The sequence below is a fragment of the Lepidochelys kempii genome, chromosome 24 (genome assembly GCF_965140265.1).
Source record: "Lepidochelys kempii isolate rLepKem1 chromosome 24, rLepKem1.hap2, whole genome shotgun sequence".
NCBI lineage: Eukaryota > Metazoa > Chordata > Testudines > Cheloniidae > Lepidochelys > Lepidochelys kempii.
In genome coordinates, this window is record NC_133279.1 from 3251654 (window position 1) to 3264379 (window position 12726).

The following is a 12726-nucleotide window of genomic DNA, read 5'->3' on the forward strand; positions in this document are numbered from 1 at the left end:
CTCCTGTAAACTGGACCAGAACTCAGGTTCCCAGGAGCCCCTGCAGTGGACTTAGCTACAGCCCTGTTACAACTGTGTCTGAGCAGCCCGTATGGGTCTCTAAGGACGCGGCTTCGCGCTCTCTTCGAGGCTTTACCTTCGCGCCTCTTCTCGCTCCAAGTTATTGCTTGTATTGCCATAGCCTCTAGCAGTCTCAGTCGTGGACCAGGACCGCCGGTGCTTGGCGCTGTACAAACCCACCCCGGACAGACAGTCCCTGCCCCAAAGATCTAAAGCAAAGGGCCCTTCGCACTGGGGATGCTGGTGCGCTATTGTGGATGGTGAGCACATGCTAAATGGTGTTGATGATGCTTCCCCAGGTCTGGCGATTTCACCCTGCAAGGGATCACCCCTCCCGCGGACAGCGGCTCTTCTAGGGAATTTCAGCCCCACCCAGGCCAGAAAGGGGAGGGGGAAAAGATTTGCTCCCCCGAGAACCTCCAGTAAGAAAAATGCTTTGGCTCATGACTCTGGAGGCTGCCTCCTCCAACCCCCGTCCCTTCTCTGCTTCCCTCACACTACTCCTCCCATGAACTCCAGGGGCCTGACCAGCTCCCCACACCCCAGCTGGAGGATACAACCAGCCCTGCAGATTTCAGTGGCAATGACGCGGGATCCTGCATTGGAGTGGGAAACGGGTCCCAGGACTCCTCCGCCGCAATCAGAAACCGGTTTCCCCTCGAGCTTTCCACTGCCCCCAGCAGGCCATTTAGTGCAGCGGCCTCTCCACAAACCCGGCTGGAAAGTAGGTTGGTTACACTCTCCATACAGTGCCTTGCCTCCCCGTTCCTCCCCCTCCCACTCCATTCCCCCTATTCCCCGCCCCCGCATCCCGCTGTGTCTTTCCCCAGCTGGGGTCAGCCGTACTCTGCCTTTCTAAGGCCAGGGCTTTATGGCCATTAGGGGCAGGGTCTCCTAGATGGTCCGTCATCCCTTGCGGCCTGAACGTCTACCCTGACCTGGTGCAGGGCCCCTGGCCCAAAGAGACGCTCCCACCCAGGCTCTCACCAGCTGGGGGCGCTGTGCCTCCGAGTTCTGCTTCTCACCTGGCACTGAGTCAAAGCCTTTGAGTGTCTCCGAATGCCTCCCTTGGAATGGCTGAGCAGATCACAGGACACCTGGGTCCTATCCCCAGCTCTGCCAGCAGCTCACTGTGTGGCCCTTGTGCAAATTCCTTCCCCTCTCCAAAAAGGGGGATAATGCGGCTGAGCCAGCGTGGGGAATTTCCAGGTGGAAATCCAAAGCAAGGGGAGGTGCTCACAGTTGCTGCTTTCATGTTAGACAACAGAAGGAGCTGTTTGAGTACAGGGCTGGGAGCCAGGACTCCTGGCTTCGCTTCCTGTCTCTGCCACTCACTGATCCAGGTTGAGCCAACAAGATGCCACAGTTTCCCCGTCCGTAGAATGGAGATAAGAAAGTTAGCCTCTCTTAGGGGCGTGGGGGGTGGTTGGGAGACATAGTTACTGTCTGTAAAGAGCATTGTAACAACACCTGCCCAAATGAATCATGATCTGGGTTTGAACCCAGAATCTGCCCGACAGGCATCTAGTACATGAGCTACAGTAGCAGTTCCATTAGCCGGCAGCAGTAACAGGCTGTTATCCTCTAGGGTGGATCAGTCACTAGAAGAAGCTGCAGCACACACTTCACGAGTGTGTTAGATTTGAACCTAGGGGGTTGTGAAGATAGATACTTTAAAGACTGTGCGGCACCCCGGCGCTGTGGTGACGGGGGCCATTACAAAGCACCTTAGACAGAAGCCCGTTATAACCCTCTCTGTGGGCTGGATCCATGCATCTCTTGGGAGTGCCTGGCGCGATTCTTTGACACCCACAGATGGGGCCTAGCGAATTGCAGCATTAAAAGGCAGAAGGGAGAGGAGGAGAAGCCAAGAATCTGTCGGGGGCGGAGGGAGGTAGCCGGGAGGCGAAGGGACAGCTTGAGCGGCTGCATCCGTGTGGGGATGCAGGGATGTGATGTGGCACCAGCATTATGGAGCTGCTGCTCCAGGAGGGGAAAAAAATAAGACAAGCAAATGGGTTTGTTATTCGTCTTCTTTGGAAGAGCCAGCACCACCTGTCCCCTCCATCTGCCGCTCACGTGAGCAGCCAGGGCCTCTGTGGAGAGAGGGGATGGCCCCACCGCCACTGAGGTCTGTCGCACTGACATCTTTGCTTTGTAATCTACAGATCAGAGCATTCCCCCCGCAGCTGAGACCCATCCACCTCTGGATGGTGGCAACTAACAGCACACGACAATACCACCCGGGCAGCTCACTCAGCACTGGAGGGCAACTGCCTCTGGGACACAAGGTGGCAGCTGTTTACCTGGGTGTGCCAAGATTGGAATGCAGCCACTTCTGGGGTGGCACACAGCAGCTGTTTAACAGCCACCCTGCACAACAGTCGGGGCCAGGAAGCCAAGGAGACTCTCGTAACTTATTGGCACAGCAGGGTGGCATGCCGGAGGCAGACTGGAGTTACCCAGGTTAGAATTTGCACCCAACCCCAGTACTGACACCTCAGCATAGGCAAAAGGTGCAGCGTGGCCTTTAATACCACAGCACCCCCTAACGCCCTGGTGTGCCAAAAAGGATTTCTCAAACATCTCTCCCCACACATCCCAGCAGCCCTACCTGCACCATGCAAAAAACCCACTGCTAGCAAGCTAGTAGGAGAGAGCAATTGTTCTGTTTCTGTGGGCGGGGCGGGGCATTCTGGGCGGAGCTATATCTCATCACATTCTCCTATAAAAGGGAGACTCGAGGCCATGTCTACACGGCACACCAAGCCTGGGTTCTGACTCAGATCTGAACCCCCAGCCCCCTTTCTGTCCACACACAAATCAGTCTGACTCACATCAGCAAGCACTCAGGACCTGGGTCCGAGAACCCTGGCAGGGTAGGGGGGTGGCTCAGAGCCTGAGGGCCAAGCCCTGCGGTGTGGGCTCAGCTCAAGTCATAGACCTGGTCTGCACCACGCGGAATGGACGTGTTAGCACAGTTGTGGGACCCGGGTTTCCAAGGCAGTGTGGATGCTCCAACACCGAGTGCACAAGCCTAGCTCCCATGCAGACCCAGGTTTGCAATGCAGCACAGGGCTAGGCCCAGACCTCCTAATAGGGGTTACCCAGCGTTCCCAAGCCCAGCAAATGGTAACAGCAGCTGTTCAAGCCGATGGACGCAGTCCCCTGACATGTAGGAGGGAATACACCCTTCAGTGGCCTAATGGATCAGGCACTAGAGTGGACTCTGGAGAGCTAGGTTGTAAGTCTCGCTCTGTCACTGATCTGGTGTGTGAATCATTGAGCCTCTGTTTCCTCTCCCTCTTTGGACTGTAAGCTCTTTGGAACAGGGACTGTCTCTCTGTGCACAACTGTGCCCTGATCTCAGCTGGGACATTGCTACAATGCAAACGATTGTAAGCCACCAGGTGCATACTGAGCTCCAGGAGACAAAGCATCCTCACAGATCACTGCAAGGGGGTGAGGTTTCACTGCAGTGCAAGGATACAATAGAAATAATCATACAAAGGTTGCATCACGCTTTCTCTTGCCATAATGCTCTGAGGACCCTGCTGTACCAACTGCAGGATGAACACAAGACTCCTGTCCTAGAGAGCTTTCTCCCACGTTGCAGTGGGAGTTCATGCACACAGAGTATAAATGCAGTGGGGGGTAGGTGGGGGTGTCTGTGGCCTTGCACTGAACGAGAGCTGTGTGGGGAAGAGTTTTCCTGTCCTCCAAGAATTTGAAATTTTCTCCATCCTGAATCAGATGGAAAAGTTGACATCGCAAAGTTTCAGGAGCTAAAAATGCAACTAGGTCAATCAAAATGTTTGGAGAGGGACGATGGGGAACCAGCAGAGACCCCCCCCCCCGCCCCCACCAGCTCCCCACCCCTTAGCCCTTGAAGCAAAAAGTCATTTTGCCCTACAAAAATGCAACTTTTTTCAGTTCAAAACTATGTGAAATGGGACACTGACCATTTGGAAAGGTTCCCCTCCCCAAAAAATCCAAGTTTATGAAATGAGAAATTCATCAAAACTGACCCTTTCCCTCCAAACACTTTTGGCTTTGACGAATCGGTGTTTTCCTACAGAAAACCATTTCACCGAAGGATTCCTGCCCAGCTCTGTGCTGAGCTCACAGCACAGTGCCACGTTTCTGACAGTGGAGGGCAGCAAGAAGCCACCCAAAATCCACACGCCAAGAGCTCCAGCTGGCTATAGTGAAACTGCGGCCATGCACTGGGGCTCAGGGCAGGCTGGATAGGATCCTGGAGATGGCTGGGGCGGAGCAAGGGGCCCAGAGCAGCTCCCAACGCTGGCTGTTGTAGAGGTTGTTTATTATGGGCATCAGACCCATCCCGCAAGTAATGTTTGGAGCAAGGAGCTCGTCCCAGTCCGGGTCTTTCCAAAGTGGGAGGGAGGCCGACACCCCCCCCTTCCGCCCTGCTGCATAGCAATGGGCGGCAGGATTCAGAGGGGTGGGAGAGCAGGCTCCCCCCCAAAACCAGAGGCAGTCATAGCCAGATGCACGGTGCGTACCACGCCATCAGCACTGAGCCCCCTCCAGCAGAAGTGACCTGGTGCATGGGGGCTGCCGAGCCGCTCAGGTTTGGCCCCAAAACCCTGCCCTCCAAGCCCGCATGGTGCTGCAACCGCCCATGCACCAGCTCACGAGGCCACTCAGGTTTGGCCCCGGACCCCCCTCTAGTCATGACAGCGGGGCCACGAGGCCAAACCTCCTGGCCTCTGCCATGGGGCCAGCTCCTGCATCGGGGCTGCCCCCCTCCACTTCCAGCAGCCCTTGTCCCCTCTGCTCTGCCCACAGGCCTGGCTTAGCCACAGCCTCATGAGCTGCATGGGGGAGCTGGCCAGGTCAGGGGTGGCGGGGAGACCAGGGCAGCACCCTGTGAAAAATCTCTGGGGTCCTCCCTGGACCAAAGAGCCACAAACTTTGAGCCGTGCACTCCGATCAGACCTTTGGAGCTAGGCCTGAGGGGAGAGCGCCAGTCCCCAAAGCCCACAGCATTGGGATGGATCCAGACATTGCAGCCCGAGCCCATCTTAGCGGCTTCTCACCTCCTCCGGAGCTTCCCGGGCCTACTCCCCTCCTTCGCCCCCATGCCCATCCCCAGCTTTAGGCAGGTTCTTGGGGGATCTGCTCAGGCCTGCCCCTAAAAGCTCCCTCCCGCCTCTATCACGTACACACCCACCACTCAGCACTGGGACCCCCAAGTCCCATTGAGTCTCCAAACTCGCCATGTCCTGCCACTCTCCCTGCTGGGCCCAGAGTTCTTGTGAGTTGGCAGCATGAAGGCAGTTGGAGATCGGTGAGGGTTGCGCACGCTGGAGGCTCCCAGGGAAGGGGACGGAGAGCAGAGCCCGTGAGGAGAAGGGTGAGAGGTGCAGAAAGGTGCTGCTAACTACTGATGAGTCAGCCAGGTCCCAGAAAGCTTCTGAACCCAGAGGCCCCATCTGCCCTTCTGCAGCTGCTCCTGGGGTCAGCTCTTGATCACGTGGCCAGCTGCAGAGCATAGTTCATCTCTGCAGGAGATGCCGCAGCCTCAGCTCCCTCCCTGTCTAGGCACAGAGGTAGCTTGTGTTAGTCTGTCTAGAGACTGCTACTAGGGGGACTCGGCTTCTCCTCCCTCCCTGCCTCTGCCTTGTATATTTAGCTTGCGAGTTCTTCAGAGAGCCGCTGTGCATACACGTAGTAAGAGACAGTCCCTGCCCCAAAGCCCTTACAATCTAAATAGCCAGAGAGAGGAAGGGGAAGCAAAGGCCCAGAAAAGGGGTGTGGGAATAGAACCCAGGCACCTGAGTCCCTATCCATTAGGCAACACTGCCTCCCAGAGTGCTGGTTTGATGGCTGAAAAGGGAATGATCCCAGTGTCACCGAGAAGGCTGCTGGGAAAAACGTTACTCAAACTTTGTTGTTTTAAGCCTTCTATTTTATTAGGCAAGTGAAAGACGATCCCCAGCAACATTCCCGACCATCTAAACCCACACCCATCGCAGCATAAAAGAGAGAGGAACACAATCCAGCTTGTAGGTCACTGACAGCTTCAAAGCACCAGCAGGTGAGCACTGAGCTGGCGCACCTGAGTGGAATCACACAGGCTCCCAATCTAAACAAATGGAAACCGCTGAGCAGCAGGCCTTTGTCGAACCCAAATGAGAGAAGGGCCCTGACGTGTCAGTTTCACGGCTCTATTACTGGTATTATGGTAGCAGCTTTAGGCCTCAGGTTAGGTCAGGAACCCCTTATGCCAGATACTCTACGCACATAATGAGAGTTTTCTCAGGCCTTGAAGAGCCCAGTCCATCTAAGTAGCCAAGACCAACCAAGGGAGTAACAGGATTCCCATTTTATAGATGGAGAAACTGAGGCACAGAAAGATACGACTTCCCCAAGGCCACCAGGAAAATCACAGCAGAGCCAAGAAAGGAGTCGAGAGCTGCATTCCAGTAACCACAAAAAGTCACTCCCCTTCTCTTGTAGACTCCCCACCCGCATGGCCCCTGGAGGGGCTTTGTGACATAGCAAAATGTCCTCATCTGGCACCCCACTGCTGGTAGATGCTCAGGCCCTGTGGGGCTTCACTTCTACTCAGCCCTCCGGCCAGGTCACTTACAGTCCCCCCCGCAACTCCCGGAGGTAACAGAGAGTCTGACAAACCAGAGTCCAGTGTCCTTACATCAGGTCTCCAGCCCTGGGTCGGGCCCTGTGGTTCTTACATCCTGTGGTCCTAGGGCTTTCAAGAGTCCTTAGACCCTTATGCCAGGGGGCTTTGCACCCCCTTTCCTGAGAGCTGGGAGGAGAAGCCAGACCCCTCCACTCCTCTGGGTTCCAGCCCAGGGAAATGGCAGCAAGCAGGCAAGGTGCAACCCAGTTCACTAACTGAGATCTCCAGCCTCCCCTCCCCCTCTCACACCCATCACACTCTCATAACAGCTGTGAAACTCACCAGAGTCTGGTCAATTTCGCTTGCCACAGGGGTGGGAAGCTGCCTGCCTGCAGACTCAGGCAGAGGGCACTCCACTGGCTCACATCTGGAAAGTTTTCTTTACAAACATAAGGGCTAGACGTGTAATTTTTTTTTTAAAAGATGAGATTCTGCCTAACTAGATGGGCCTCTCTGATCCCAATGGAAAACTTCCCACTCCCTGGGAGCTTACAGGCAAAAAGATTTTTCAAGCCCCCTGATATTCAGTGCCTTTAGTTTGGGCTTCTATAGTTTCGGGGGGGAGGAGAGAAGAGGGTAAAAAAAATGCAAGAACGAAAAGTGAACAGAACTGTCTGGACAATGAGAGAAGGCTGGGCTTGAGTTTGGGAAGGCCTGGGGGAGCTTTGAGTTTGATCAGGCTGGACAGCTCAGCAACAGGGGAAGAGCCTGTTTGTCCCCAGGCCGGATGGGAATGGCGGGTCCCATTAATGATATAGCCCCCAGCTGTGGGGGGCTTTTGCGGAAGTACCCAAGGACAGACACAGACTTTACTCCTGTCTCCATGTGTCTCTGCAGAGGTGTTAATGGACCACTCTACCCTTATGCTAAACACCTTGCTGGGGGAGGGCACCTTTCCCAGCCCCGAAGAAGAGCTCTGTGTGGCTGCAAAGCTTCTCTCTCCCCCCACCAGAGGTTGGTCCAATAAAAGACAGTAGCTCCCTGCTCTCCTTGTCTGTGTGTGTCCTGGGCACTCACAGCCAAAATGAAATGAGGGCAAAGGGGCATCCTGTCCCTTTAAAAACACAGAGCAGGGGAGGGGCTGGCTGAGCTAAGATGAAAGTCTGACATCGCCCCCCCCCCATCTCCTCTTCTTCCCACCCCTCAGTGCAGAATTCCCTAACCCCCATGTCCAGGATTCCCCCCCACACACACACACACTTCCCCTCTGTTAAGAATCCCCCCAACACACATCCAGGATCCCCTCCCCCACCCCATTAAAGACCCCCCCATCAAGGATCCCCCTTGCTGATTCAAAGATTCCCCCCATCCGTCCAGGATCCCCCACCTGCAGGATTAACCCCTCTTCTCAAAGATCCCACCTCTGCATCAGGGATCCCACTCCCTGCCCAAGTTCTGCCCACCCCATCCCATTTGCAGGATTCCCCCTCCCTTTAGGATCCCCCCCAATCCAGGATCTTCCCTCCTGCTGCAACATCTTCTGTCTCTGTCCAGACTCTGCCCCTTGTTCAAACAACTCCCCCCCATGTCAAGAATTCCCTCCCCCGACCAGCATTCCCCCCCAAAAAAGTCAGTTATCCTCTGTCCCTGTCCAGAATCTGCCCCCCATGTCAAAAAATACCCCCCCACACACACTTCTATGATCCCCTACCCCATGTCAAGAATTTCCTGCCCATATCCTGGATTCTCCCCCAAGTCAATCACCCTCTGACTCTGCCCAGAATCTCCCCCCAATGTCAAAAATAACCCCCACCTCTATAATCTCCTCCCCCATGTCAAAAACTCCCTCCCCATGTCCAGGACCCCCTCAAGTCAATCACCCTCTGCCTCTGCCCAGAATCTGCCCCCCATGGAAAAAATACCCCCACACCTATGATCCCCTCCCCCATGTCCAGGATCCCCCCACCCCAGTCCATTACCCTCTGTGCCTCTGCCCAGAATCTGCCCCCATGTAAAAAATACCCCCACACCTATGATCCCCTCCCCATGTCAAAAACTCCCTCCCCATGTCCAGGACCCCCCCCCCCAAGTCAATCACCCTCTTCCTCTGCCCCCCATGTCAAAAAATACCCCCACACCTCTATGATCCCCTCCCCCATGTCCAGGACCCCCCCACCCCAGTCCATCACCCTCTGCCTCCGTCCACAATCCCACCCCCAACTTGGCCCAAGTTTCTGGGTGGGTTGTTCTGAGAGCCCCCCACCCCCCGCCCCCCAGGCCCGGCCAGCTCCTCGGCCCCCTCCCCCGCTCGCTCCCAGTGGCTCCTTCCCCGTCTCGCTCCATCCCCTCGCTGCAGCCAGCCCCGCCGCTCCGGAGCGCCAGCCAGCGCGGGTGCGAGCGAGCCCGGAGCGAGCCAGCCGGAGGGGCCCCTTGCGCCGGAGCCGTGGAAATGGTTTGGCGGCGGCGCTGAAGCCGGGCAGGGCGCGGAGAAGGCGAGAGACCCCCCCCACCCCCCGCCCGCCGGACCCCCCGATTCCCCCCCCTGCCCCCCAGCGCCCGGGCCAAAGGCAGGAGCATGCGGAATCTGCGGCTCTTTCTGCTCTGGGTTGTGATTCTGGCTGACACTCAGTGCCAAGGTAAGGGGGGGGCTCCGCGCCCCCCACCTCTTTTGTGTCCGCGCGGGGGGTTGGGGGGGGAGCGAGTTTGCAAGTTGTTCGTGGGAGGATGGGCGAGGGCAGAAGGAGCGGGGGCAGGGGGCGATAGGGAAAGATTCCCCCCCAACCCCACTAACCCCCCCCACACCCCACTAAACCCCCCCCCCCAATTCCTTCTGCAAACGCAGCTAGCGGGGCCTGATCCTGGTGTAACTTGAGTGGCTTCGCTGGAATGGCTCCTGATTGTTTCCCCCCCACACTCCCGGGGCGGGGGGGGAGGTCGGTAGCTCCCCCCCCCCCCGCCCCGCTTCTTTCATGGGAAATCGAGGGGGAATTGCATCTTGGATCCAAAGCTGGGGGGAAGGGGGAGCCGCTTCCAGTCCTGCCCCCCCCCGGTATAACCCTGGTGGGTAGCCTTGTTTTGCTGCTGCCCTTTATTTATGTATTTGTGTTGCCCAGAGAAAAGTTTGTGGCAAAAAGAACAGGGGGGGGGGGGCGCCCGGAAGGCTGAAGGGGGGAAAGTGAAGGAAGAAAGGGAGGAATGGCAGAAAGGAGAAGTCGCGCGGATGCCAAGGAAGGGGGAGGAGAGAGCGGGACAGGGGAATGTGGGGGGAAGGGCAGGGGAGAGGCTGGCGATTTCAAGTTATAAAGGGGGTGGCGCGGGGGGGGGGGTCCGAGCCCTGTTTGTGCAAGTTCTGCGGGGTGCAGGGAGGGCGCTGCTTCCCCGGGAATCCCCCCCGCACACGCTGGGGAGCGGCGACCAGGCCGAACCGCTGGCTGGGGCACAGCTGGGGCTCTCCTGCTGGAAGGAGCATTCCAGGGAAGGGAGAGCTCGTGTCTGGGGAGTTGGCCTTAAATCCTGCTCCTTGCCCACTTGGGGGGAGCCAGCGGTGGTTTGCGGGGGCTGGGGGGGGACTAGCCGGATTGGAGCCCCGCGTGGCCCCCTCCCCGATCCGGATGGGGACCCTTCCTGGGCTGCCTTGTGCTGATGTCGCAGCAAAGGGGAAAAGGGGGAGTTGGTGTCTTGTCTGTGACTCCAAGCGAGATGCCGGCGGGATCTCTCCCCAGGAGCAGGGTTGTGTGTGGGGCAGAGGGGCTGGGGGGCTGGGGGTGAGGTAGTGGCGGAAAGGGAAAGATTCCCTAGGCTAAAGGAGCAACTCCGCCTCCTTCTGCAGATGTCTCAGCTCCCCCAGGAATGCCTGAGCCTGGAGATTTCTGGCTGATAAGGCTGCTGGGGGTTGTTTATCTAGCTGGTCGCAGGGACCTGTAGAGCTAGAAGATTCAGGCCTGGTCCTTCCTTGCAGACAGTGGAGGGGCCCTGGGCTCCCACTGGAAAGTAAGAAATCCAAGCCCTGCCAGGGTGGGTGGGGGGCGGCGGGCCCTGGACCATGTCCCCTGTTCTGATCTTGCCCAGAAGGCATTATTGCTGTTTGTCGAGTGGTCCCACCCAGCGGGCCGGTTGTGCCAGGCGCTGCACAGAGGCAGGAGAGATGGTCCCTGCCCGAAGCGCTCACAGCCCGAATAGAGCAAGACCCTTAGGCCCATTTACAGAGGGAGCAAACTGAGGCCTAGAGAGACTTGCCCAAGGGCCAGAAGGCAGGCAGTGACTGAGCTCTGCTTTCCCCAAGTTCCAGGCTAGTCGCTTAAAGGCAAAGCTGGCCAGGCTGCCTCCTTCCTTGCTGCTGGCTGCTTGGCGGGCCCATGGGGCAAATGAGTTGGCTGGTTCTGAGGGTCTGTGTTGCGGGTACACCACCTCTTCTTGGGGTGAAATAGCCTTCACCGAAGGGGGCATGGGAACCTGAACTCCAGTGCGGGGCTGGGGGGGTTCCCCCCACCAGGGGACGGAGTGCCTGGAGGGGCCAGTTTGCAAAGGACCCTTGCCCTGCCAGCATCCCTGTGCTCTGGATACTGAGTCCTCCAATGCTTGCAGGTCCCTACTGCTACAGCTTTCATTTAAAGGGGGGGGGGGTTGTGGGGGAGCGTTGCTAAGACGCTGGGAAGAAAATGAGACAAACAGGGGTTTAAAGGGGGAAAAAAGCCTCTTACACTGAAAGATCGAGGGGGGGGAGGGCAGGGCAGGATAAATACATCTCATCCTCCACCCCTCCTTGCAAGACTCCGAGAACCACCATGGGTCTTTACTTAAATCGAAGGAACAAAAGCTACAGTTCCCCCGCCCCCCAAACTGTGACATGTGGATTTAATTGGAGGGAAGGTGGTGTTGGGGTGGGGGCAGGTGTTTGCAGGAGAGAGAGAGAGTGAGCAGAAATATTTCCCTTTCTATAAATCTAACTCTTGGAAACTAGCGTGAGGGGGGCAAATGGGCTGAATCTGATTTACTCCTGCAGAGGATTTGATCCAGAGGGTGGCTTAAATCCTTGCTTGGGGAAGAATCCCCCTCCGGGAGGTGAACGGCTAAGCAGGGCTGGTGATTTAGGAAGCAGGATTCTGGGAAAGAGGAGGCTTGGGGATCTGTTTTGATTCCCTTTCGAATAAACACTCCTCTGCCCCCCCATTACCATTTTTCCCTTTGTTCCCCACTGCTCTGCATGACACCAGGGGAGCACCTGTGTTATTTTTCCAGGGTTTGTGGGGTGTGCATGGGGATTCTTGTAAGTTTCTTTCTCTTGCCCACTCCCTCCTCCTTCGGAAGCTGTTTGGATGGGTTGGTCTGGGGCAGGAGGGGTTTTCCTTCAGGGTTGTTATCAGGGAGAAACGGAGCAGGGATTGGGGGTTGAAGAGTGGTTGGGAAAACTGTGATCCCCCTCCCCGAAGGAGATATATATAAATGAGCTTGATAGATGGAGAAAGGGGGTGGGGGGAAACATGTTGGAGTATTGGGGCAGGCAGGAGGGGGGGATCTGTGCCATTCATGTGGTTTGAGCTCACACAGACACACAAAGATGTTGAATGGGTTTCATCATTCTTCATTTCTCACTAAATAATTTTCTGTATCTTATCTAAATGAAACCCATTATTCTTCCCCCCATTTCAATCACTCGCTGTGATTGTGCCTCAAATTGAAATATTTATTCATTTTCCGGGTGATTCTTTATCCCTTTCTCTCTGTGTGGGATTTTCCCCCCCCCCCTCTTTCCCTTCCTTTCAGGGAAGAGCAGCAAAATTGCAACAGCAAAAACTACAGCTAATCAGGAGAAGTGTGTGCTTCGGGAGGTGGGGGGTGTCAACCCGTGGGGGGTGGGAAGTGGCTAGGGTACTGTTTTGTAAGGAGGGGGTTTATGGGGAGGTAGAGGGTGGGAGTGTTCTTCATACTGCCTGGAAATATCGGGGGGGGGGGAATGTGCTTCCCAAATCCCTCCCCCTAACAGAAACACACACATAAAATGCTTTGATCCTGCACCTCAGAAGGCAGCTAGACAGAAGGAAGAGGGAGTCCTGACA

The 12726-nt window shown here is 56.5% G+C and overlaps 1 protein-coding gene across 1 annotated transcript in view; it reads left to right on the forward strand.

The window, feature by feature from the left end:
- The first annotated feature begins 9030 nt into the window (after positions 1–9030).
- Positions 9031–12726, forward strand: part of KIRREL1 (kirre like nephrin family adhesion molecule 1) — an 84780-nt gene continuing 81084 nt past the window's right edge. The window contains exon 1 of the mRNA XM_073322703.1: positions 9031–9306. Within this exon, the coding sequence (XP_073178804.1) occupies positions 9246–9306 (61 nt within the window). The 5' untranslated portion in view covers positions 9031–9245. The remainder of the gene's footprint in view (positions 9307–12726) is intronic.